The sequence below is a fragment of the Neoarthrinium moseri genome, assembly GCF_022829205.1.
Source record: "Neoarthrinium moseri strain CBS 164.80 chromosome Unknown scaffold33_Wmoseri_CBS_16480, whole genome shotgun sequence".
Lineage (NCBI taxonomy): Eukaryota > Fungi > Ascomycota > Sordariomycetes > Amphisphaeriales > Apiosporaceae > Neoarthrinium > Neoarthrinium moseri.
The window spans coordinates 339,238-365,947 of record NW_026055147.1 but is presented as its reverse complement, the minus strand read 5'-3'; the positions used below and the strand labels follow the sequence as shown (position 1 = coordinate 365,947).

Genomic DNA, 26,710 nt, shown 5'->3' with positions numbered 1-26,710 from the left:
AGCCATTGTTAGCTAATATGTATTTCATGAGATGTTTACAAACGATACAGAAAACATCTAAGTGCGGCAGATGACACAATCACGTGGCGTGTTTCATAACGGTCGGATGCGGCTTATTCCTGATGAATATCATTCGTCAATCCACCGGGGCTCTGGGCGGCTCTGCAGCTGAATGCGCAACCTCGCAAAATTCTCAGCATGGTATATAGGAACAGATAAGAATAAGCACTTGGGCAATGCCTTCCCAAGACGAATTTCATCATTTCTGAGTTTAGTCTTTCGAAGTTGCTGCCTTGTCGCAGTGATGGAACTCTTCCCGTCGCAGGCGCTTTCCACAACCGTAGCAAAGTACGACACACTTGCACCATTCCTGACAACAACTCGACAGGGAATGTGTGATTTTGAACGATTCCGGCAAGAATTTGAACATACACTTGTCCTAGTAGATAAACGAGATCCCCAGAACGAGAGATCATCACGATCAAAGAAGTCTCTTCCATTCGTCCAATGGCATCATCTGAAAGGGGAGATTGGCAGCTGTGAAGCATCAGAATGCGACGGTGACTCAATCATTGAGACCGACCAGGAAACCACATCATATTGGCAACACTGTGGTCACGGAGTAAAGAGACTCTCTGATGGGAAATTCGATTCCTGTTTTCCCCTTGATGAAGATACTACCACCTTAAACAAGATTCACCAGCATCAGCACACAGCCACAGTGAGCAACCACATCCACAAAGTCATCCAGTGGGTGAACCAGGTCATCGAACCCAAGACGAAAGGAGCGTCTGCCGCAGAGCCGAACTGTACTGCCTCGCCATTTCATGATCTCGGTACTTCCGACACAATAGATGCCACCGGCAATGTGGACAAAACCAATGGCAAAAGGCGTCTCCCACCACGAGGTTCTGGGAAAGATCTCGAGGGGAGTGATTCGAGTCAGGAAGAACAAATGCCCAAGCGACCGAAGGCTGCGAGCGGATCTCCCGAGAGATTCGCCTGTCCGTTCTTCAAGCGATATCCCGGCACATACAGGAATTCTCGTACGTGCACAGGGCCGGGCTGGACATCAGTTCACCGCGTAAAGTAAACACTCTTCGTCATACAGCTTAAGCATGAGGGTTCTCTTCTGATATACTAAATAGAGAACATGTGTATCGCCGTCACACACTGCCAAGGCACCAATGCTCTCGGTGTCGTGTCTCGTTTCTGACACACGAAGAACTATCTTCTCATCAAAGAACTGCTATCCCTTGCGCATGTCGCGACAGTGAACCGCATCAGGGAATTAATCCCGACCAGGTAGCCCAGCTCCGGCGAAGGCGAAAAGGGAGTACCACCAACGCTCAGAAATGGCTAGACATGTATCACATTATTTTCCCAGACGAGGAGCTCTCTGGTCTCCCTACACCATGTAAGTGGATCGCGTAAATACGAATCGTAAGTCTTGTACCGAGATTTGAACACTAGGCTGACATGCATTCAGACTATGAGTACCCGGAAGAGGCTGTCAAGGCGCCCACTGGGAAAGCATGTGATCAAGAGAGTGAATGGGCTCTCGAATATGAAGACTTCCTCTGTGGCGAACTTTCGGCCGCGCTTCGGGATGAGTTTCAACGATCAGTCCAAGCTCAGTTGAATATTTCTGATCCAGAACTTCAGCGACGTGCCCTTGACATGACCCTCAAGTTTCATCTTAGGCTATTTGGCGAATTTCAAGCCCAACGTCAATCCGAAAACACGCTTGAGAATGACGAGACTATCGAAGAGAGATTCCCAGATGTGTTTTTCGACCTTGATTTCGACGCTGACGAATCATGGAACTTAGACCCTACCTTTGATGTCTCCAACTTCGATGCAGGGAGTCATCTTGGGCAATCTGAGGCGCCAGCAACTGTACACCCAGAGGGTAATATCCAGAGGTGTGATGCCCTGCAGTATCAACCTTCAAGTACACAAATGGACAACCAAAATCAGGCGGCGACGTTTTTTTCCAATAATGGATTCAATTCGTCTGCTAGTTTCGGACCGCAGCTCGAGCCATTCTACACATCCGCTCAACAGACCACCCCTGGGGAGCTAGTGCACCTCAATGAGGCTGCATCCACGGGAAAGGAGGTCAACGTATTGTTGAATCCAGTGTCTCAAATCGAACTACAGGATACTTCCCTTCCCGATAAAGACACAGTTGAACTTGATAGTGGCGCTGCTTTCACTATCGAGAACCTGCCAAGTGGTGCAGACGAAGCGGTTAGTTGCTATCATTGCGACTTCTGGGATAATGTGCTAATGAAGATTTCCAGGCAGCTCATTCTAGTGGCTATTCTGCAACCGATGAAAGTCATCTGCCACCAAATCAGTCAAATACTGGGATCAATGAAGCCCTCACAATTGCGGATGGATTTGCCTCCACTATCAGTGCCAATCCATGGTCCTTTTCAGGACTCCTTGATACTGCTAAACCGAATCTGGAGGTCATGGAGAGAGAATTATCATCACTCAAAAGGGAAAGAGATGAACTAAAGGAGGAACTAAAGAGCCTACAGTTGGGCTCTAGATTAACGATTCCAGGGGAGCAATCAACCAAACAGATACCGGAAAATGTACCCGGGCAGTATTGCACAAAGACTTGGGAGCTCGAGCGGAGAATCCAGGAACTAGAAGCCGATCAACAACAGCGCCGTGGTTCGGCACAGTTGGAAAGTCGGTCTCCAATCAGTCTTGCATCAAGTTCACCTATCAATATTGCCGCCGGCGGTTACGGTCCAGCGTACATTTTCCCAACACCTCCACGCTGGCTTAGTCCAGTCCGTAGTCCAGGCGCGTCATATATGCCGCAACAGATTCGACCTGGCAGAGCAAGCGGGTATAACAGCAGCGCGAGCGGTTACGATAGTGGTGGGGGATATCCTGCATCCCCGTCATCTGGTCCCATCCCAAATACGTATAACTATCGCAGGGCCAATACCGGCGAACGGGCGCCTGTTGATTTGGCAACGAACCCGCAAACTGGTTCCTTCTGCTGCACATTTCCAAACTGCACGGCGCCACCGTTCCAAACACAGTACCTGCTCAACTCACATGCCAACGTACACTCTTCGAGTCGACCATACTTCTGTCCAGTCCCAGGCTGCCCTCGCTCGGAGGGCGGAAAGGGCTTCAAACGAAAGAACGAGATGATACGGCATGGCTTGGTACATGATAGTCCAGGCTACGTTTGCCCTTTCTGTGCTGACCGAGAGCATAAGTATCCAAGGGCAGATAATCTGCAAAGGTATACCCTAAAGCCCACTAGAGGACTTGTCTCGATTGCTGATACTTGGTAGGCACGTGAGAGTTCATCATCCCGATAAGGATGCCGAGGACCCAGAGCTTCGAGAAGTACTCAGTCAACGTGTATATGGCCCCAGTAGAGGGCGTAGACCAGGCTTTGTAGTATAAGCAATCACACGAATTCAAACTCAATCACTCCATGGCAATAGAACCTCAATCAAACAAGAACAGACGCTGGCACCTACGATTATAGAATGGGAGGGAATAAAATAGGCAAACATGTAAAAGTGGCGCCATCTCTACGGAACTAAGATAGGGTAAGCCATGAGCATCTGGACCCCTTCAAACAAATTACTCTGAGGGTGTCCCAGCAAGGGCGCAAGCATGGGGAAACAGGGTTGAGGCCACAACCAAACTAGATGCTTTGCGCAACAGTCATCATAGCCCAGAGGCGGATGAGACAACTAGAAGATCTATTTCTCTGTATCGCACACACGGGGCTCAATACAGTTATCTTCCCATGTATAGCCCGGCGACACAGCCCGTATCGCATGCGATTCTTAAGCCGACAATAATATACGAAGCCTATTACTTTCGTCTATTCAAATTAGACATATCCTCGCATATTGCTCAGCATGAACATGCCACCAGCCTTTATCTGTGACGATGCTTGTATCATCATTGAAGCTTTAGCATGGCACTGGGATATAGGTTACGCACAAAGGCTATTTGCAGGAGAGTTTTTCAGAGTAGCCGAGCCAGAGTACAACTAGGCCAAGCCTCGCAGTGCCGGCGATCCCTTGTGTTTCCCCGGGGTCACATATAGATCAACGCCGATCATCTCATCTATCTTCTGCCCGCCAAAGGGTTGGGTGGTGCAAAGTGCGACAAAGTGGTTCCCAACGTTTGGTCCGGCCGCGCTTGTGTTGCGGCCGGGTAAAGGGTGCACACTCCGCGATTGCCTATAAAGGGAGTCCTCGAACCAGGTATCCCACCCTATATGCAACTGTGCTAACTTGAGGTCTTGTCCACGTCTGCAATCAAAACGTCGCGAGCACACAGAAATTTCCCGAGCTGCGTTGAGTTTGTACACCCGAGACCGTTCCAACTTTACAAAGCACCGTTCAAGTTGACGTTCAAGTGAACCTAAAACCAGCAGGGCGCACTCAGCGTCCTGTATTTCGCCTTCTATGCTTTCATTGATAAACGCCGAGGCAGAAAACAACTCCTCATAATGAAGGAAAGAAGACCCAGTGCTAATGCTGTATCGATCGCGAGAGCCTCCAGACTAACATCCACACCCAGTTCGCCATCATCGCCAGGCTCATCGCAACGGCGGCGGCATTCGCCGACAACAACACGACCACGTTTAGCACCATCAAAACCACAGCGACCACAAACACGACAAGATCAAGCACGAGCACAAGCACGAGCTCATCTGCGGCTCCGGAGGCGACGCCTTGGCATCTGAGGTGCTCCACTGACTGCTCGCCATGGTGCACCTGTGGAGAGGGCCCTACGCCAAATTGTCATGGCAGCATGGGGTTCTGCATGTCTTGCCAGTGTGTTCAGGGGTGAAACTGCGTCAGGTTCAGTTCAAAAGCTCGCGTGCATAAGTCAATGTTCCGTGGCGAATGGCGTTGGTGGGAAATCACTTGAACGTTGCGCTTGAAGATTTGTTAGAGTATGATTGTAATTAGTGTATATAAGTCCTGATCCCTAAGTCTGATATTCGAAGCCAAGCCCTGCTTGATTGCTTGCTTTCTTGTTCTATGAGCATCTGCGCAGTGACCCCCTGGCCATGTTTCTTGATAATCATACATTCGTCCCGGAGATAGCCAGCAGTCCTGATGCTGCCTAGGTCGGGCCAACTCATTATTTGGTTATGTTTTAGTCATACACGTCTTACACGACCTCCATCATACACTGTCATTCCCCGCGCGTCTAGTGGGTGACGACGCGGACTGCCTGTAGCATGATGCCGAAAAATAGACCTCTAGCAACCTCTTCAATCTGTAAGCAGTCAAAAACACGCCCAAGCGCCTCGCTGGTGGCAGATTGCCCCATGATGCCCATCAATGCCGCGGGAACGCTGCTCTGAATAAACAGCTTCCGAGCTTTGACTCGTAGCTCTTCCTTCTCGTCTGCGGTCAACTCGGCCGGCCAAGCTTTCCGCTCTTCTTCTGTGGGAAGTGAATTCTCCCGCATTTTGCGTAGGTGGGATGCAATGCCCTCATCCGAGATGTTCGCATCTAGCACCGAGTCCTGAATAAGGGATTGGATAGATATCAAAGAAGGATTGCCCGGGCGTATAAGGAAGGACTTTGCGGCAGTGAGCAATGTTCGTCTGATGTTCCAAGCGGACGATAGAGTGTAGAGCTCGTTGATCACCGCGAACAGTAGTTCAACTGCCACTCGAGTCTCTTGCTCTGATAAGGGCGGATACTGTATCCTCCGACGCCTGCTCGAGCTTTCGCTTATAGATGGTTTCTCCTGGTGATGAGAGGCGTGTGATCGGGATGGAGACGAGAACGACGTCTGAGGAGATAACAAGCCGTTGTCAGCCCTAGAGTACGCATCGCTACTAGGGCGTGTATTCGTAGGAGAATCGTAATCATCTGGAATCTCGGTAGGAGGTGGTGGAAGCTTCATATTGAGCAAACTCATTTCCGACGGGGAGCGAAGAGGTGACCGCAACGCAGCCATACTAGAAGCACGGCTGTTACCTCTGCTGCTTGTCGCGCTTATGGATTTCCGCTCCCAGCGGTCAGATCTGTTAGGTTGGGACCCTTCTGGCTGCTCAAAGTCATTCTGATAGCTTGGCCTCCTTTCGATAGGACTTCTCTCCATAGGGGCAATAAGTCCAGGTTGCGTAAAGACAATCGACGACCTTTGGCTCTCAGTGCTGTCCCTAGATCTTGCAGAAGATCCGGTTTCCATTCGGGGAAGCGCAGATAGGGAGAGTGGTCGGCTGGCAGTTGATCCGTTTGTTTTCGCCATCTGGCTCTCCTGTACGGAGGAAATTGTTTGCTTGCGCTGTCCAAGCCCAATGTTGCCTAGGACACCGGTGACACCTCCGACGACCACCTTACTACCATCCAATACACCCTTTGGCGCATTGAGAACGCCATCGAGCATGCCTTTGCCCATCGATTCGAAGGAGAAACCTCTCTGGACTGGCATCCGAGCATCTTGACCCTTCTCCAAAAATCGCTTCATTGCTTCAGATTCGGCCAGAGTTTTCTCTGCACAGGCGGCCCGCAAGTACCTCTCAATTTCACCACGTAGGGATGATCTGGTGTGAACTTTCCAGCTTGCAAATGTGGCGTGAGCTTCGAGGAACGCGGTGGCACCGGATATAGCTGCGATACGTCGCAAACTCTCGTGCAGTGCTTCAAACTGCGGATAGGTTTTCATTATCATCCACCCAGGGTGCTGAGATGATGCCGGTTCTATCTGGAGTAGATACTCCCAACTGGGTTTTGCTCGCAGTCTGCCCTTATCAGTACCAATATCATCATGCACCGTGATGATAGCATTCTGCAGGGTGAGTGGCGCCGGCTTGCGTGCTCCTTCGTCCTCTTCTGGTTCATCTCTTGCAGGGGGAACAATCTGGTCAAAACTCGTGAAACGAGAAGTGTTTGCTGCTTCTTGGCTTCGAGGAGAGGAGGAAGTTTCGCTCGGGATGTCCACACTTGATTTGGGAGTGATGGGTGATTTGACAGGGGTTTCTTGACTGGCGGTCTTCTCGGGAACTGCCTCCAATTTGGCGCCTTGTCCTTCTGCGAGCGACGCCTCCTGGGCTCTCGCCGTCGCAGCGCCATTCATCGGCTTATCCAGGTTAAGATCAAGCTCCTTGTCGTTAGCTTTCAGAGCGTTGTCCAACCGATCGGAAGCATCAGACACCCGGTCATTCGTTGCAGGCTTGGTCTTTTCGGCCTGGGCAATCATCTCGTTCAGCTTCTTCATCTCTTCCATGGCCCGTTCCATTTCCTCGTCAGCTTTCGACAGCTTCTTCTTGTGAGTCAACTCCTTTTTCCGCGCACGGTCTATCTCATAGCTGTTCCGGTTCCCCTTGGACAAGCTGATGTTGCCGAAATTGCCGTCCACATCAGCGAACGCCCGATCTTGGATGGCTTCGTCAATGGCCTGGGAAAGGTCGGTTTCTCCGGACTCTAGAAGGTACACTATCCACCCGTTAATCCATTCGGCCTTGGAACATGTCTGCAGCGACCCTTCCAGTACGCTGGTAGCCAGAATCTCCCTCAGAAAGATCCTCGCTGGGTCGCAATCATAGGCAGAGCGCTCCAGGAAGGCGAGCAGGTCTTCTGCCACCATCTTGAATTTACTTGCCTGCTGCCTTTGGTTGAGCAAATTGGAGAGGGGCGAGTCTGTGTTGGATGACAGATAGCCGTATATTGCATCAGTAGCAGAAGGAGCGCCGTCTGCCTGGACAGACGCATAAGCAGCTGTCATCTCTGAGAAGAAGACAATGATTATGGAACACGTGTTGGTCAAGAAGTCGACGAAGGCATCGGCAGGTCGCTTGCGGCTCAGTCGGTTCGAGATGGACAGCAGGAAGGAGGTCAAGACTCTGCGACAGGACAGAGGGAAGGACTTGTCGGATGGCACGATCGGGCCATACCACCAATCCACGTAGTCTCGGACCACAGCGTCAACTAGACTGTTGAGGGCCTCCCGGGTCTCGGGCTGAAAGTCGTCGAAGCTCCGTGCAAGGGCCTGGGAGACGGCCTCGTCGTCGCCTTGGTCTGTTTTGATTGCGGATATGTGCGCCTTGGTCTCGAGTAGACGGTCCAAGACGTCGTAGCCCTTCTCCCCGCGAACAGCCCGCGACACCTCGGGATGCCGGGATTCCCATGATATGAAGAACGTCACGCCAGCGAATGCGCCAATCAAGAGAAGACCGACCTGGCCGAGTATGAAGTAAGTCACAGCTGCGAGGCCGACAGCGATGGCCCCCAGTGTTGCCGGTGTAGCTGTCGAGAGGAACTGGAGTGCCTTGGTCGCCAGATCCTCCTCCGGGCCCGCCGCAGCGGCGGGCGTGGCGGAGGTGGGCGAGGGCGCCGGCGAAGGGGAGGGAGACAGCGCATCACTCAGGTTCGACTTCTTGAGTCCAGTCGCATCTCCGGACTCCATGTTGACGGGGCCGGCGGTGGTTGCGCCGTGCTGCGCATCGTCTCCGGGGTTCATGGGGTTTGGGTGCGGGTGTGGTCGGCGGTGGTCAGGGGAGCAGGGAGAGCAGGAGTGCGAGCCGGCGTCATGCCCCAGACTCGCTCAGCATGCGGTGTCGAGGGTGGATGATGACGAGGCACCGTATGGGGCGTCGGACGATGACTTCAGGAGGACCACGGTAATGGATTGGATTGTGGGAGAGATGGTAGCTGGACTTAAAGAGGGGACAGTCGAGTCTAGAAGCAAGACAGACACAATCATCGGGACACGAACATGTGGAACTTGTTTGAGTCCCCCAGCGTTTCGAGGATGGCGATTGACATCTGTGCCCACACAGCCCACCATGGGGTCAAATTTGGCGCTCGATCTTGGGCGAGATGGCGCCCAGGTGCTATAATAAGCTAGGGACCGTTGCTCATTCCCCACAAGTCATCAGGAACAGCCGGCCATCAAAGGGCCATGTTGGACGGGCAATTTAAATTGCAAGATTAGTGGCCGCAGGGGGCTTGTCTCTGTCCGTCAGTGCGGGTGTCGACGCTTCACTCTGATGTCTATCACCATGGATGGGACCATGGATGGGACCATCGTTTTTGCCTCGTCTCTCCTTTGTTTCTGTTGTTCTCTCGATCCTGGTCTGGGAATGCCGAGTGCAGCAGGGCACCTAACCCCAACTTGAGTAGCTATGCGGCCCCGAGTATCTATTATTTATATCTACGGTGCAATAACCGCTTGATCGTAGAAGTCCCTCATCTCCAGGGGCACGAAGGCAAAGGTAAGGGGGAAGAAGATCCCCCAGAGTTGGTTAGGTACGTGTGAGCTAGCTGTGTACCATGTAGTATGTACTATGTAGTTGTGGGTGCATGGGTGGCTTGGGCTTGGCTTCTTGTCCCGTCGCTCTGGCATTCCGCATTCCGGATCCCAGCGCATCACCAATTAAAATGCTCATCCCTGCAAGACGCGGTTCTAGCTTCCTCTCCCAAAAGTCCAACGCGTCTCCCCCAAACCTCCCTCACCCCACCCCACCATCCGTTCCGTCGGGCCTGGCCACTACCTAGGCAACTGACGAGTTACGGCGCAGTCCCGAGACTCCAGACCAACGCCCACTGTCTCGAGCGGTTCATCTTGCCGGCGGGCGATCTTGAGCACGACAGACCCGGTGCACTCACCACTCGCTTCGCAGACATGGCCGGCCCCAAGAGCGCAAAGCGCGTCCGTGACAGCGATGACGAAAGCGATAACGATATCCAGACCAAGACTACCAAGGCCACCAAGAAGGCAAAGACAGGCTCTGCAGATGTTGAGACCGGCAACGATGGCGACGGAAACCCTTGGTGGAGTGTGCGTTCCTTCCCAATGTCCAATTTGGGTGCGCTGTGATATACTTGGGATCAATGTGACTGATTTTCCCCTTGCAGCTCTCGGGCAAGCGCCGTGTTGCCGTCTCCGAGTTCAACAAGAAGCCCTACGTCAACATCCGCGAATACTACGATGACAAAAGCAGTGGCGAGCTGAAGCCTGGCAAGAAGGTGAGCGGCTTTTCCGGTCTATTCATAGCTCGGAAGGAGACATGTCAGGCAGGCAACTAACCCGTCCAAGGGCATCTCTCTCCCCCTCGAGCAGTACAATGCTCTACTAAAGGCCATCCCCGCAATCAACGCCCATCTTGCCTCACAGGGGCTCGAGGTCGCCGATATCCCTTCCTCTGGCCCGTCCGCCTCTTCCTCCAGCGCCGTCGAGAAGGCTGCTCCCCGGGAGAAGAAGGCCAAGAGGGCCAACATCGAGGCCACTAGCGATGAAGACGAGGATGAGGATTAGGCATTCTTACGGCGTGGAAACAACATCTACATGTGGGAGCGTGGCGTCCTGTATATTATTCCGCTATGGGCAATCGCGCCATCAGCCTCGAATGTCGCCATACTCGATCCCCAGTCCGGAAATGCCCTCAGGAGGAGCCGCTGATTAGCGTGGAAACCAGGGGGGCGAACAATCAGAGGGATTTGCGTCTGATCAGTGTATACCGGACCACCACAGTCGAATTTGGGGCATACATTGCAGCTGGTTTGGCTTACCGAGTTTCCTTCTTAATGCTTGATACCCATTGCTCAAATGAACAAAAAGGATGTGCTCTTTTAGGAAGTTTCCCGGCATTGCACCGGAAAGATGGACAACCAAAACTTGTAAGTTGTACCGCATCAACCCCCAGGAAGCTGGGCCAGCCTCAGTTCAATGGACGATGTAAATGCATCATGCTTCTGGGTTCTAGCCCGCGTTAGTATAAGACCTGGCATTCGCCCATTGTGTCACCTATGTGGGCCGCCTAAAAAGCTCCAGCAATGCCTTCGCTACGGGCAGTTAGACAACACCGTGCACCCGTATGGGGCCTCTGTGGCCGTTCATCGAGGACAAGTCAGCCTATTGGCCTGTTCAGAACTGCCACCAAATTGGTTCCCCTTCACTCTGCGCAGGAGCGAGTCCAATGCGTGGTGAGTGAACTAGCAGAAGCCGCGCCGCTAGTGAGAGGCACGGCTCTATACTCGATCCCAGACGTGATTGGTGCTTGTTTCGACTCATAATAGCTCCTCCCCCAAATAAAAAGATCCTAGAGTAGCATGGAAGCTTTCCATGCAGACAAACCACGCGCACATTATCGGCGACCCAGGAATTTTTCGAGACTCAGGTCTAGGACTCGCGCGACGATAGCGGCGCCCTTCCCAAGTTTCTAGGGCGAAACGCTAGGGCTATGGGACCGTCAGGAACAGGAACATGTAATGAGGTTGAAAATCTGAAATATAAAGTAAACCGAGACTCGAAGTTCGGACGGCGATGGGATGCGGGCGAGGCAAAAGCCGCAAGACCCAGACACACACGTACGATTACCCGTGGCTCTTCATATGCAGGAGCTTGCATGACAGACGCTTCTCTCTTCAAGCGCAGACTGTAAAACGCCCTCCGGCTCGTGAACATGATACATCTAACACAAAGAAGGACAGGGCAGAAGCTATCGGGGGAAAGCTCATAAGTCAGTAACTGGTAAGTGACGGATCTGGCTAGTTATTCCCAGAACACGGGAATTTCACCGTCAGCTTTGGGCCGTGGAAGTCACATGTTACCTTTTTGAGTTGGAGAATGCAGTGCTCTGAACATGAAACAAATCAATTCTCTGATTCGATGGTATTCTGCCTGTCCCTTAACGCCAAGTGCTGTGCGGCCCAGTTTCCCAAAATCCTGCCTGCCCAAGCCTGCTGAAAGTGGTGAATGCAATGATGATTGCCAAAAGTCAAGAATATGTACGCGTCGATCGCTTGATGGCGTGAGAGCCATCTCCGTAGCCCTCCATGGTCCCCCCCATCCGATTACTGTTGACCATCCTGATCCCGTCCAGACTTCTACCCGCTATTCGGTCCTCACCACTTCTTTACTCTTGGCGAGCAGGTCTTCATCCCGTTCAGTCCGTCTTCCAATGACTAACCATACCGCTGTCGACGTCGTCGTTGCCAAGATATAGCTCGATGGCGTACAGACTCATGGTGATCACCACGTTGATCCACCGCCAGGCATTGCCGCCCGCGTCTCCATCACGCAGTGTCCAGCCTTCTTCGCCATTTGTCGAGAAATGTTGCAAGAGGAGACTGGTATATACGGCGATAAGAATCGAGGGCGAGAACCAGGAAAGGAAGCCCAAGATGCGGTTGGCGCTGTCCGATTCGTCCAGTGTAGGCTCCTCAAGTAGCGCGTTCGCCCCCGACTCCCTCACTGCGGGGATGATGCGTGTTGCGCAATAGAAGACGATGATGCGGTAGGTGAGCGAGATCATGACCGACGGCGCTATGGTCTGGAATGCAGCATGGAGGAAGCTGAGTGAAGAATATACCGCCGATGGCAAGGATCCCAATAGGTGCAGGAGAGTCGAGTAACTGGCCATGATGATCGGAGGCAGGGGTGGGAAGTCAGGTTGGCTCGCGGCTTGCTCTGCAGCTGCTGCCGCCGCCTCTGCGGACTGTACATAATCTGTGAAGATCTGGTACACACAGAGGACGACATATGCGAACAGCAGGGATGATTCCACAGGATTGCCCCTGCCGGAGACGATGCCTATCGCGCACAGGAAGACAGCTGATGTCACTGTTACTCCAATGAGTGTTGCATCCACATTGCTGATAGATGGGAACAGAGCCACGCGCCACAGGAAGTAGACGGCGCTGGCAATGACGGACGCAGAGAAAATCAGGAGCACGAGCTACAGCAGGTTAGCCATGTGAAAGTGCCGAGCACGAAAAGTTTCTGGGGAGTCTTACCACCCAAGTATCGCTGCGTCCTCTGTTCACGAGCCATTTGGTAATCTGGCCAGCTGCTTGGATGACCAGGAGCGTGCAGAAGCCCTCGAGGAGCTGGAAGACGGGGCTTGAGTATCGTAGAGTCTTGTCCCATCCTCCAATGGTCATGTTCTCCACCAAGCCGCCAGCCCCAAAGAAATACTCGGACCATGTATCATGCTTGCTTCCACTCAGGCCGCTGATGGTCCTCGACACCCAGTCGGTGCTGTTGGCATCAACGGCAAAGCGATGAAGCGACCAGATCAGGAGGGTGGGGATGACGACCCACTGGGCGGACTGGAGGAGCTTGTTGACGCCCCATCGCACGCGCGAGCTCTCGGGGGTGGCGAGCTTGAAGGCGCTGTAGAAGAGGTAGAAGGTGAAGAGGGCCAGGCTGTATGCCAGCCCGCTGTCGCGGCCTCCTACATCGAAGGAGATGGGGATCGAGAGGATGATCGTCAGCAGAAAGACCGAGCTGAAGACGATGCGGAAGAACCACCACATGGGCGCGTCGATGGTGGCCGCTGCCGCGCCGGACTAGCGAGGCGTCGGGCCAGCTTCGAGTCGAGGGGACGAGATGCGCGGGTTCGGCAGAGGCGTGCGGTATCCCCAAGCTGCAGAGAGGGAGAGGGCGGGCGGGTTTGCGTTGGTTGGCTGGACGGGGCGCGGTCTCAGCTGGCGAGGCAGGACACGGCGAGGCACTGCAAGGCAACCGAGGATGCGAGGAGCGCGTCAGGGGCAGCTGGCTCTCTCTAGTCGCAAGCGGCCGTCGAATAGTGCTCGAGTGGTGGTGTCGGTCGCTGAGGACAGTTCGCGTCTGGGTCTGGGGTCCTGGTGCTGGTCGTCGTGGAGGGGTCGACGAGCTGTCTGGGGGCGTAAGGGTGAATTATTCTCTTTTTTCTTTTTTCTTGTTTGGTTAGGCAGGCGGTGGGCTTGTCCTCGACCACAGCTTTCACCAACTTGGCAACTTTTTGTCGAAGTGGCCTCGGTGGCCCTGCAGCTTTTCTCGGCCTGGGCCTGGGCCTGGGGCCTGGGGTGACGGACCTCTGGCAGGGATGGCTTATCGCCTGGCTGGCTATCTGCACGTGGGCTGCAGATGCGAGATTAACGTCGCAGCGTGCTCCGTAGAGAGAGAGAGAGAGAGAGAGAGAAATAATGACAATGAACCGTCGATGATTTCTTCCAGACCAGGTCCAGGTTTTGCCCTCGAGGCAGGCTGTGGTCCCACGAGGGTCGGATGCACATGCGCATCAAGGTCGACGAAATGTCCTGTGATTTCGAGATTAGGGTATCTGGTCGCGCAAAGCATGTGCCAATGCCTGATGGGTTCATCCCTACTGTAGGTAGTCGCGTGCCTTTGCCCTGTTCCAGTAAGGTACGCCCTTTTGCGTGCATCCTAGCTCAAGCAATAGTTTCAGTCGTGCTGCTATTTCGTCATTGTCATGGCATGGCCTTCACCGTTTGTTTGAGCGGCCGTTCGATCTTACACCATGAGACTTTGTCGCTGGACCACCAGATAAGTTGAGGGTTCACGGCCTTCAGTTCTCTTCAACTTCCATTACACAACCAAGCTGTCGCCGGCACAGTTCCCCAGGGATCTCTTATGACCCAAGGTTGCCGAGAGCTGTTGCAGCTCCCCGCAGCTTTCACAGCCAAGGCAAATCGGCTCCTCGTCATTATTCCAACCGCCTTTTTGCGGGCTTCGATTTGACTGGGAGTCTCTGAGAGATGCGGAACACGTGCGGATGACGGTGGGCCACTTCTCCGAGTCGGACTCCGAGTCGGAGGCTCCCGATCGGATGGGGATTAGGCGCCGGCTCCGGTTCTTCAGAGCGGCCTTTACCGAAGCGGCTCTATACAAATCGGATGTGACATGGGAATCAAGGCCGTGCAAGCGAAATTTTGAATCTGTACGGGACATCGTCAATGATAGTCAACAGCAGCCCCGTGGCAAAGGGTGCTAAGCAGCAGAGTGCAGCCTGTTTCGCCCAATCGTCATACCTGCCAGATTATTCAGCTGAAACTTACCTGCAATAACGCTGCTGTCAGCTTTTCTCAGTGCACAACGCGGCCGAACTTCGTCGTCGTCATCTCTGCCGACTGTTGATCTCTACAAACCCCCTGGTTCCGTGTTCGCCCAAGACCGAGCCACCGCCACAGGCGCATCAGCAATGGCCCAGAGAGTGTGATCACATGGCGAACCAGCCCAGGGCATTCGCGCCCTCACCAAACAAGCGACTGTTGTCAACTCGTAGGCGGAGAAACAGCAGCACCAGATGTCACAAACAAGAACGAAGTCGTCTTGAGGGCCTCGCCTGACGTGTCCGCACTGCGGGGTCATGGCTCCATCTTCTCACGTCTGCAGTGCAGAATGGTGTATGAAGGCAAGCGTTTTAGTCGCTCGCTTCCTCAATGCCCGCTCAATACCACGACAGCATGCGTCTCGTTTCACCAGGTACAATGAGCTTCCAATCCAGCGTGTAGATTTGGGAGATATTGGAGACATACATGCACTGTTTCTTTCATGTCACGGCACAATCCCCCATTCCCGCATACAGATTCTGTACAAAATCGAGTGGCTGATCAACTGGCCCCTGTAACTTCTACCCTGTCAAAGCCCGCAGCTCCGCTCTCTCGCCTCTCGTGCTCTCACTTCACCGTGTCTTCCACAGCTGTGCGCACAAACTTGCGTAGGCTTGTGATTCGTATCAATTGGCGGAGACCGTGTTGAACCACTGCATTTCTCTATAGGCAACTTAGCCGATCTACACAGCCAGCCGCTGGTGTTGAAGGCCGCCTTGGGAGGTGTCAACTGCCACAACTGGGCTTGCCAGACGCGGGCCTATCAATTCAGCTCATGCGGAGCTAGGCCCACAGGCCGGCCCGGCCCCCAGCCGCTGATATACCCAGCCCGACGTCCTCGCAGCCTGCTGCTTCATGATTTTCTTCTTCTCTTGGGGCCAAGCGATTTCGAATTGGTGATTATGTTGCTGTCCTTCTTTCTTGCAGTGAAATTTTCAGTATGGTTCATCAACCGAAGCCCTTCTGGAGCCGGACGTTCTCGTACGCCCACCCAGCATGGACCCGGACCATGGGCCGAGAGTCTGGCGCTAGCGACATCATCAAGCCGGATCTCAATTCAATGCTGCCTCATACCAAGGAGGCCGGGTTCGATATATATTCCAATACTGAAGATGCTTATGCAGAGAATGTGCCTGCGGAAGACGAATGGTTTGTCGAGGATACGTAGGCAACTGTGATCTCAAACGTCAAGCGCTTCACTGACATTTCGATTAGCAAAAACCGTTATCCCTACATGCAACATGTCAAAGAGCTGTCAGGAGCTTGGCCACACCTTCGTTACCTAGCGCAATGGATGGAGGTGACCACCTCTCCAGTCAAGTGGAAACAGTTCAAACAGCTCGGCCCAAGGAAAGATTTCTATCGCAATGAGCGGGCAGCTCGTACCAAGGTAGCAGTGGTTGATTTCTCGCCGGATGGGACCGTCGAGGTCCTGCCTACTATTGAACGAAGTTCAAACCTGTGCGAGACCCTGCAAGAAGGACAGCCGTCAGGTGTTAATCGACTATACATTGTGGAAGACCTCTCTAGGGATATGATTGAACACCTAGGGAAAGAACTGGATATAGACCCACTCTTTTTCCGGGAACAAATCAATGACTATTGGTGGTATAACACGAGGGATCCTTGGGTCGAGCTCCCAGATCTGGACGTTGTGGCCCGAGAACGAAGTTTCTTCCGTTTGACCTACGTACAACCACGCTACTTCAAGGAAAAAGACAGCTTCCTCAAGGCCAAGCTCCAAGCCGGCAAGTTCAATGTCCTGCGCAGACTGGACGACGATAGCGAGCACAAGGCACTGTTTGACAACGACAATGCTATTGTGGCTCTAGTGCGCAGCAAGGCATCTCTCTGGATCAAGCCACGGATGAATGACGAAGAAGGAAACTTCACAGGTAACGCTTGTTTTAGGAGTTTTGGTTGACACTCCACAATCACTAACCCAGTCCTAGGTGTGCTTCTGGTAGATCCTTCCATAACGGAGGGTCACGCCCTTTGGAATGGATACCGTCCGTTTTGGAACTCACCATCCTACAGCGACCGCCGAGACGGTTACCCTAAGCGACAGAAGGAGACTCTCTTCGACGACCTCCTCTTCTGGATCAGACACATGTCGCCTCAGGACGTGGTGTCCATAAACACCAACCCCAAAGCCATGATGTATAGGATGACGCAGGTTATCTGCTCGGACTGGCTTCTTCTCAACCGCTACATTATGGCGCGCCTGGGCCAGATCGAATGGGAGCTTGAGCGGGCTGATCTACGGCCAGATGCCAATTCGATTGACGCCTCGCTTGCGAAGCTACACACATGGCGTCGCCGTTTGCCCCTTTACCGGAACATGGTGGACGATACGCAGCACAAACTTTTTGACGATATCAAGGACGGGCATGTGGACTGCATCTCCAAGATGCAAAAGGATTTCGAGATCGTTTCGAAGGGATTCGACGATCTCTACGGACGAACAGAGCGCATCGCTACTGTTGCTACTGCCGTGACAGCCATCGAAGAAAACCGACGTGCTGTGGATCAAAATCGCGCGGTCACGCGACTTACCTGTGAGTACACGACACAACCATTTTCAAGTCTTCACTTTCCATCAATCCAAAATGTGCCTTTCCGAACCCAGCAAATTAGGGGCTGACATCTCTTGGTTTCAGACCTGGCGGTCATTTTTGCACCATTGAGCTTCATCAGCAGCTTCTTCAGTATGACCGAGGATTTATCTTCGCTGACGAATACCATCTGGATCTATTTTTCCGTGGCCATTCCCGTAAGTATCGTGGCCTTCTTGCTTGTCGATCCTACGGTACTTTCTCTGTTAGGAGGGCTACTTCCAGGTAAAAGGGACAAAAAGAAGAAGATGTAACCATTCCTGGTACGGTTATTTCCAGTAGATGTCAGTCACGCCTCATAAGGCTCGCACTTGAGGCGTCGCGCATACCGAGGAAGTACGACATATAACGACTTTATTATGATCATGACATAACTTAGTGATGGAAACAAACCATCAGACGAAAGACATGGTAGCAGATACCGCTCAGCAGCATTGTGTATATCCAGAATTGGGCGAGTTCTGCAGTCTCGATCCCATGGTAAACCAAGTGGTGAGGGTGTGTAGTGCTTCCTCTAGAGTGGCGCCGAATAACGGAGTTGGACATTAGCTAGACCACGAATTAACGACACACCTGGGAGATGACCGTCTCATTCACCAGCATCTGGGCCGCCCCATTGTCTGCATTAGTGTGAAACGCATATATATAGCTGCGTCAAACAGACTCGGGGCTGAATTTGTTGTGCTATTAATACACCTCGCCCCTCGTTACACCAAAGCGCGATGCATCCATCCTCCCGAACTGCATGAGAGTGGTTCCTTCTAGCCTTGAGAACATAGCACACAGCCTGTCTTTAAGGAACATTATTCGGGCAACACAGGCTGCACCTGTAAAACAGTTATCAACTTACCTTACGATTGCCGAACCAAACCGTCTCTCCAGACATTACCGCCTCTCAGACATTACCACTCTTCAGACTTTACGTCTCTTTGCACATTACATCTCACGATGAGGGTGCTGAAACCATGGACGCTCGAAATATTATCTGTAACAAGTTCAGCACTTTTGTTGATCGTGCTTGTCTGCCTGCTGGTCGTATTTGATGGCAAACCAATTTTTGACTGGCGCGGAGTGACCCTTAACGCTATCGTTTCCGTCCTGTCCACAGCCAGTAAAGGCCTCTTGATGCTGGGCGTCGACGAAGCTGTGGGACAGTGGAAATGGATTTTATTCTGGCGCCAAGAGTGTGTCGTCCTAGACTTCCACACTGTTGACTCCGCCAGTCGAGGTCCGCTGGGGAGTATCAGGTTGCTGTGGAAGTTTCGCGGCCCGTGAGTATCGATATTGACTCTGAGGAGGTACCTTGTGAGCTATCAGGACTGCTAACAAGGCCGAAGCTCAATGGTGCGAATTGGTGCGGTTACGATTCTGCTCGCGCTCGCCCTTGACCCAATTTCACAACAACTTATTCAATTCCGGGATCACACTGTCTACGTCGCAGACGATAAAGTCTCCATTGGCGGCGCAAAGCGGTATTCCAACGGCAACTCCTTCGGAGTTCAACTGAGCCATGGAGGGTTTGCAGATGCCGACTTTGCAATGCAGGCAGCAGTCTTGTACGGACTATCCCATCCCATTCACGAGGTCATCCAGCAACTTTCATTTGATTGTCCTTCAGGAAACTGCACATGGGAGCGCCCTTTCGACTCCCTGGCAATATGCAGCAAATGTTACAATGTCAGTGCCAGCCTCGAGGAGCACACTGACGGAGGTGCTTTATGGACCTCTCTGATGCAGAACAATGGAGGGGCTATGGCAGAACGGGACTCGAGAGCCTATCGCCTTCCTAACGGTCTCATCATCGACAATCTGAACCAGTTCTTCTACTCGACGAACGATTCTCTGAGTTACATTGGAAGTACACTGATGACAGCATTCGGCACCAGTGATCCTAGCCAAACTAACATGATGCCGGACGTGGATACGCTGATATGGGCAATGAGCATACTCAAAGTACATGACGTTCGACTTTCTGATGAGCCCGTCGACTGGCCCAGTCTGCCAATAGAAGCCGTTGAATGCGGTCTGTATTACTGCGTGAACCAGTACCAGCCCTCGATCAGTGATGGAAAGCTCAGGGAAGATGTTCGCAGCCTCCCAGCGTTCCGTGATAACGAATCTTGGCAGCTCTTGGATCCCACTCTCAATTACACAACTCTGGATGTTACCCCTTCCCAAGTCAGTAGCCTTTCGTTCAACAACACCGTCGTTTACTTGGACCACAGCAACCTTCGTCTCTACGTTGCTGGTGAGAATGGGCAGAACATCTATTTTAACGTGTCGCAGAATGCCGTCAACTCGATATCCTCGTTTTTCCAAAACACTTTCGCCGGGGAAAAGAGAACTTTCAACCAAAGTGCAGACGGGAGCTTGGACATGGTCGTCCCTGGCCAGCTCAATGGCTTCTACATGACGAATGGCCAGACGCAGTATGAACCCAGCGTGATGCAGGTGCTATGGAACACCAGCGACATTCCTGCCCTCTTCGAGGCGGTGGCACGGAGCATGACCAACGTCGTCCGGGACGGCGCCGACCCGGGTCCCCCGTCTAGACATATGGGCCTGGTCGGCGTTCCGGTCACTTCCTACGAGGTCGAATGGGCGTGGATCACGTTGCACTTTGCCATCCTCCTGACCGGCCTCGTATTTATGGTTAGGACGATCATGGCGGGGATGAGAAAAGGCCCGCTACGAGATCCGGCGCCGGTGTGGAAGACCAGCGCGTTGGCTAATCTTGTGTTCGGCGCCCAGGTGGGTCGCCCGTTTGCTGACGTGAACACCTTGGATGAGATGAAGGAGATTGCGGCCCGGCAAAGGGCGAAGCTGCTTAAATCTGGTGGCGTCACGCCAGATCCTGGGTCGACTAGTGCGTCGATAATAAGGCAGTTGGACTGTTGATACACAATGAGCTGCGTATTTAGGCGTCAGACTTCGCCGGCGAAATTAAATCTTCCAGAATGTTTTATGGTCTGAGTATGTTCTTTTATGGGAATTGGATGGACATGAGAGTACCAAATTGATGAGAAGATTTCAACGATGAATACAATTAGGAAATGATTTATTGTCTCACATAGAGCCCGTGGTTTCTATTGTTCTACTAATTATCAAGACAGGCCTACGATACCGACTTGATAGGTTTTCTACTCACTACCTTGAGCAGCCCCCACTCAGAAGTACAAGTAAATTGATTACTGTGTAAGGTCAGGCCGGTAACCCTTGAGGTCAAACTGGTTTGACTATTACGTATTTGTACGTTGTGATTGCTGTCGACGACGTAGCGGGCTAGAACCCGATTAGGGTATCATAGGAGTTCTGATGGAAGAGATATCTACTAGTTAGATGCTGCACTATGAGAGGATCGCGGTCATATAAGGAGCAGCATGAGCATCATGTCATCTATTATACAGCTCCAAACCGAGAAAAATACCTTCACTACTTACCAGAGACTATCAGAAACTAAGTATAGGTACTGGACTATCGTATTATGGACTCAAAAGACAACCATGACATTTTGTATCCACAGAAAAGAGAGGTGTACTGAAAGGCCAGGGCATCTACTACTTTTTAGGTACGTTCGAATCACTCAGGAATTATTATACACAGAGTCATAGGGCTTCATTCTTGGCCCATACAAAGTTACATATGGTACATTGGTTGCCAATCAATCTAGACTTGGACAAAGCAGACGGTCTACTAAGAATCCTTTGGATCAAGCCAGCAGAGATTGTCATGAAGTTGTACATTTGGGCTAGTAAGTCATATCCCATGCAACTAGCAACTTCTCAATCTTGTCTTGAGATAATACGCGAAACTGTCTTGCTGTCAGGCACGCAGTATTCAAGTACGTGATCTATTGATTGATGGCCTGAATCGATAATAGGGCTCCAGAACTCCTTGAAAGTTTCATCTACCTGTCATCGCTCCTTTTCATTCCAACCATTACGTTGCCGACACATTCCCATCGTGACCATGTTGGAGAGGTCTGTGCCATTCGGCTGGCCGTCGGCCGAGAGAACCAATGATCATGATCTGGCGCCTGTGATAGACTTCGTAAAACTGGGGTTTAAGGCTCAGATAAACTCGCATTGCGTGCTGCATGGCACTATGGGATGTTTATTTCCGTCAAGACCGGCGTTGACGTACTGCAACCCTAAACCGACTGATTTAGCTTTTACACGCGAACAGTCGCTATCTTACTCTAGTGTCAAAGTCTAAAACCGTGAGGAGAATCTTACAGGGTGCGAAGGGAATTTCTACATGAGGAGAACATTTTATCTTGTTTTGTCAAATGTTGGGATTAGAGTCTATCCAAGTGGATCAAGAGTATGAATTTTGAACATGTTTCCAGAGAGATCTATCGAGGTACAGGAAGCGGGTCTAGAGTAATCAGGGAACCCCACGCCTCAGGCACGAAGTCTATACAAAAGCCGTGTCCGCAATAGAGTTTCTGGTGTTTGGGGTGCATACGGTGAGGCTAGAAGACGCGTCGAATAGACCGGTCCGAAGACGACATGCGTGTTTATCTGATCTTCTGGAGGTTCCTTGCATTTCCACCCGGGTAGAGCGGGCATCAGACTTTGTAGGGCACGCTATGAGTTGGCCGCTGTTGTCACGATCTGGCGATATTCGAACCTTGTTTCAAGCGCCAAGGCGACTTGCTGAAGTCAAGAAATGAGCGTTCAGGACCCGAGGGGCAGGGGGCATGACTCGTTTGCACCTTACAGGCGAGACATCTTCGCGCATATCTCTCTTTATGAATGAAAGTATACGCAACTTCAATAAACAACCATCGTGAGATGTGGATTCGTCGCGGTAGGTATACATGACTCGAAACAGGGTGCAGTGACTTAGAGTCGATGCAGAGACAGGGGGGCAGAAATGCTTTCACCCCTTTTACGAACTACGTAGTATGATAAGTTCGACCGAGTTCACACTGTTCCAATAATGCCGTTCCTAATTACGTGCAAGAAGTCTTTGAGGAGCGATGCATAGCAACCCTGATTCGAGTGACTGAACAGACTGCTCTAGGGAGAGCTGCTTGGTCGATTCACATCTAGCCTACCGAAATCACAAACGCCAGCTATGCGTCCGTAGAAAGAGCCCAATGTGCCTGCCTGAACCATATGCGATCCTGCCATGCCATAATGCTATGAAAAAGCCAAATGTGCTTAACCGAGCCCAACGCCGGGTTACCATCATCAAACATTATCTTACCCTACGATCTCTGACCGCTCGGAGGCGGCTCGTCATCCGGTGATTTTGACTCAACCGGTGCCTTTGCTTTGGTTGCCAATCCGAAGATGCTCTGCTGCCCCTTGAGAGCGATTTTCAGGGGGGCAAACTTCGTTTCTGGCAGGCGTTTGCCAGCTTTGATACTTTCAAGGACCCTGGAATTCACTGTGAGCCATGTGAGGTACTTCGTTCTCCGTCTGAAGCGACATACCATTCAACGCCGACAAACTTTACTGCGCAACCTCCTAGCTTCTGTATTTCCTTCTGCAGTTTGCCCCCGGCAAGACCGCCTCCAGCACCTCCTCGGCCGCCTGCGGGCTTGCCCAGGATAACATGTGTGACTTGTCTTCGACCGAGATGAGTTGACATGCGCGCACCGTGCTCGGCCAGGACCTGCTTCAGTTTGTGGTCAGAGATAGCGGGATGCGTGCTGCCGTTAACGTAGACAACGACGCCCTCGAGAATCTTCCTCGGCAGGGGCGCCGCTGCCTCTCTGGCCTCGTCTTCGTACGCCATATGCCTCTCGTCCGCAGGCAAGCCATCCTGACCTTCAGTAGAAGCCAAGGTGGATCCTCGCGATGAAGCCAGACTCTTTTGCATTGTGCCCGGCTTGGCCAGCATGTCCATGACGGAGCTTCTGGCACGCGCACGCAGTTCCGGCGGGATCAGTGCCTTTGCCTTTGGATCCCAGAACTCCGATCCAGCTCCTACAGTATCGGACATGCGCTTGCCACCCGACCGGCCACTTCGAAACTGCGACTGCAGCTTTGCATTCCGGGAGTCGCGCCATCCTGTGCTGCCGCCGAGCCGATTCTCGGCTCGCTGATGGCCCGTAGACGATGAGTTCCATGGATCGAAAGACTGGCCGTACCTGGGCTCTGCAGCCTTGGGGGCCTCAGGTCTCAAGGGAGACGGCATCGTGTTCATGCAAGTAGGATAAATGACCGATAGACATGCATCAAGGGAGCGCTCTTCAACGGGACTTTGTCTATCTGCTCTGTCGTGATGCACATAAGCTTGCATGCATAAGACACGCCGCGTGCCTGCCGGCGTGCCTCGAAATTACTTCATCCAAACCGCATCGTCCATGTCATGACTCGGCCCAGCAACCAGCGCCGGCGCGACTAGAGCACGAGACCACGTGACACTTCTGCATTCCAGTCTCGGAGCAGGAGCCAACGTCCGTGGAAATGATACTTTTTCTCTCTTTGCTCTGTCTGGAGGTAATGTGCCGGCCAAAGTCGACGAGCAGACGTCTCGCAGTCCGGCCAGGAACGTTTGACTTCCAGGCGTCCGTCACCCCGGCTGACACGGACACACATCGAGACAGGCCCGTTACCTGTCAGTATTCCGCCCGCTGCCCTTGTCGGAGGCCCTGTCGTGCAGGTGGGTGGAGGGGGCCCCAACGGACGCACGTCCAACCACCTGTCGACTTGACACCATGCCATGCGAGAACAGCACGAAAACGCACATCAACGCCCCGGCGCCCAATCGGGTGCACCCAACTTTGCATCACCGCACTGCAATGTTTCCTGCGCTCTAAGTGCGGCTCGTGAAGAAAATCATTTACCATGCGTATGGGCGTCGGACGATCTATCCTCTTGCTGTTTCATGTGCCCGTCGAAAGGAGAAACGAGGGCCGGACATGATCTCTGCTTTGAGGCCTCTGCTCGGGTCTTTTCCTTCTGGTCCTTGTCACCTGTGGTCCCTGTCCGCGCCGCGCCGCGCAACGCACGTACACACATGTTGCTGATGCGCTGCTCCAGTCTCCAGTGATGATGCTGCCCCCGCATTCCCATCAGCATCGGGCGATGGGGGGGTGCTTCATGCATGTCAGTTGCGCACACATACCCGCCTCTGGGATGACTTCCGCTTCCCGCTATTCCCTCCAAGAAAAACAAAACAGTCCCAGGCGGCCTGCCTCATCTGGATCCCCTCCCAAGGGCCCTTTCAATGGACCTGGAGGGGGCAAGGACTGCGAGAACAAAAGAGGGGTGACGTGCATTACGCCCGCTGGGGGGGCTGATGCCAGATGCACATGGCCTTGCCTGACAGCCCAGACTCCTGATCTCGACTCGATCGTCGGCAAGTCGGAAGGGCAGCGGCCACAACGGACAGACATGAACCTGCGCCGGCAAACCTTCCTATGTGCTTTTGTGCTTCCCACCCGTACATTGAGGCGAATGGAATCTGCTTTTCAACCTACAGGTTCCGACAGGGCACGCATGTTGAGGCTGGAAACTACTGTGGGCTCTATGTATAATGGGTCTGCTATTCCTGCATACCGGCGCTTGACCAAGCGTTCATGCACGATCGGGGTGTCTGTGTGAGTCTCCTTCTGCCTTCCGCCATATCGCACATCTTTGTGGTGCACGCCTGTCAATAGTTGATCTCCTCGTGGACGGGGCCCTGCGCTGCACCTCGCTGGGCCGCTCCTACGGCTTGCATTCCCGTCTTATTGTGATCCTTCCACAAAGCCATTTTGCCGGCATGAGCAGATCGCCACCTGCTAGGCTTGCTTACAGAGACGCCGGGTGGCCTTTGCCCTTTCTTTTCTGACCAGGGGACGCAAATGGACAGCAGACAGGGTAGTGGTGCCACCCGCGGGCTCTACGCGGTCCCGACCGACCCTGTCAATGTTTATCGAGATTTCCAGCGTCTGTGCAGGAGATGGAGCAGGCAGGCAAGCCTGGAAAGCAGGGTCCTCGCTCGACAAGGGCAGATCCATTCAATACTGTGTACTATGATTCTTTGTATCTCTCGACGTTGCTCGAATGGGTAAGCACATCATCACCATCCCTAGCCACCATTTGGTTCTGCCAAGGTGGAATTATTCGGCCGGATGTCAATTTTAGAAACGTCGACCCTGGCCGGGGTATGGATGTTCTCTCGCAAGCTCGCCTTTCTTTTCTCCTCTTGATGGGTAGGGATACGTTGTCAAAGGCACCTTTGTGTACTGTATTCCAATTGAGCATTGACCGAAAAATGGCGGTTGGGACGGGGCTTGCGGATCATCGAGTCTAGGCTAGCCCTTCAATTAAAGGGGGGCCACACGGGAGACCGTCGACGAGGTTATACAAAGCAGGCATGTATTTCAGATTGCCACCGACATATGCGAATCATACTTGCTTCTGCGCTGGCTGGCTGGCCGGCTTGCCTGCGGCGCGCTCTGCTGGCTCCGTGGCTGCCCTGTCCTAGTTGCTAGGGCTTAGACCGGGTGGTTGGTTGGTGATTTGAGGGTGTTCCCTTCGAAACGGCAGTGGCTGTGCGTCGTGCCCTGTAGCAAGTTGTCGACCTGTATGTACGATTATCAGGACCAAATGTCACAGGAGGGCCCCGTAAACAGAATGATGTCGAGATGGGTCATTGTCACCAGCAGCAGCCCACGGAGACAAAGCTCGCTCTACCCGCACTGAACAAGGGCAGGGTCACCAGCAGCTCCCCATGCACCATGCTGCAGCTGTGCGTCTTGCATCTGGGCTGAGTGGGCCGGGGATGCGGCTTTTTGCTTAATCGAGCTTCAATAGGTCTTCATGCCGGCACGTATCTTGGAGCTAGGCCTTCCCTCTACCTTCCTAGCATAGTAATAGCGCAAGAGAATAGGCTGGATATGTGAAGTGCGGGTATGTAGACTTGCCGGTCGGCCTGCTGGCCCTACCATTCTACTGCAGCAACTAACGGGATGGATGCACCGGGCAAAAGACATACAGGTGCATGTGCGATCCGAGGATCAGTCAGGGGACATATTTCCTTTCAACCTGTATTAATAGCCACCACGCCTCAGTGGTTTGAGCACGTCGTAAGGTTGCGCCTATCTTGCATAGTTGCCGCCCTAGAGATGCGAGTACATAGCCGCGCTGGGATCGCGGGCTCTCCCCGTTGTCGACCCTTGTCCACAGGCAGTGTGTCTTCTCTGTTCAAAATGATGACCGAGATGACAATCCACCCGTCTACTCTCGTACGATGCGCTCTGAGATTGGTCGTGGGGATCTTTGCGAA

The 26,710-nt window shown here is 52.8% G+C and overlaps 7 protein-coding genes across 7 annotated transcripts; 4 read left to right on the top strand and 3 right to left on the bottom strand.

Moving 5' to 3' along the window:
* Positions 1–304: 304 nt before the first annotated feature.
* Positions 305–3,444, top strand: JN550_008166 (uncharacterized protein; the record flags this gene model as incomplete). Its single annotated transcript, XM_049320098.1, has 6 exons — positions 305–622; positions 752–1,046; positions 1,388–1,417; positions 1,490–2,253; positions 2,307–3,277; positions 3,330–3,444. 6 exons carry the CDS (start codon positions 305–307, stop codon positions 3,442–3,444), a joined length of 2,493 nt encoding a protein of 830 aa, XP_049169953.1.
* Positions 3,445–5,220: 1,776 nt separating this feature from the next.
* Positions 5,221–8,487, bottom strand: JN550_008165 (uncharacterized protein; the record flags this gene model as incomplete). The annotated part of the gene is made up of 1 exon (XM_049320097.1): positions 5,221–8,487. One exon carries the CDS (start codon positions 8,485–8,487, stop codon positions 5,221–5,223), a length of 3,267 nt encoding a protein of 1,088 aa, XP_049169952.1.
* Positions 8,488–9,651: 1,164 nt separating this feature from the next.
* On the top strand, positions 9,652–10,284 carry JN550_008164 (uncharacterized protein; the record flags this gene model as incomplete). Its single annotated transcript, XM_049320096.1, has 3 exons — positions 9,652–9,807; positions 9,885–9,995; positions 10,066–10,284. 3 exons carry the CDS (start codon positions 9,652–9,654, stop codon positions 10,282–10,284), a joined length of 486 nt encoding a protein of 161 aa, XP_049169951.1.
* Positions 10,285–11,914: 1,630 nt separating this feature from the next.
* On the bottom strand, positions 11,915–13,286 carry JN550_008163 (uncharacterized protein; the record flags this gene model as incomplete). Its single annotated transcript, XM_049320095.1, has 2 exons — positions 11,915–12,706; positions 12,765–13,286. 2 exons carry the CDS (start codon positions 13,284–13,286, stop codon positions 11,915–11,917), a joined length of 1,314 nt encoding a protein of 437 aa, XP_049169950.1.
* A 2,518-nt stretch (positions 13,287–15,804) lies between these two features.
* Positions 15,805–17,733, top strand: JN550_008162 (uncharacterized protein; the record flags this gene model as incomplete). The annotated part of the gene is made up of 4 exons (XM_049320094.1): positions 15,805–16,028; positions 16,080–16,759; positions 16,817–17,422; positions 17,525–17,733. The coding sequence occupies 4 exons, from the start codon at positions 15,805–15,807 to the stop codon at positions 17,731–17,733; spliced, it is 1,719 nt and encodes a 572-aa protein (XP_049169949.1).
* A 694-nt stretch (positions 17,734–18,427) lies between these two features.
* On the top strand, positions 18,428–20,377 carry JN550_008161 (uncharacterized protein; the record flags this gene model as incomplete). The annotated part of the gene is made up of 2 exons (XM_049320093.1): positions 18,428–18,750; positions 18,817–20,377. 2 exons carry the CDS (start codon positions 18,428–18,430, stop codon positions 20,375–20,377), a joined length of 1,884 nt encoding a protein of 627 aa, XP_049169948.1.
* Positions 20,378–22,694: 2,317 nt separating this feature from the next.
* On the bottom strand, positions 22,695–23,629 carry JN550_008160 (uncharacterized protein; the record flags this gene model as incomplete). The annotated part of the gene is made up of 2 exons (XM_049320092.1): positions 22,695–22,866; positions 22,923–23,629. The coding sequence occupies 2 exons, from the start codon at positions 23,627–23,629 to the stop codon at positions 22,695–22,697; spliced, it is 879 nt and encodes a 292-aa protein (XP_049169947.1).
* Positions 23,630–26,710: the final 3,081 nt, after the last annotated feature.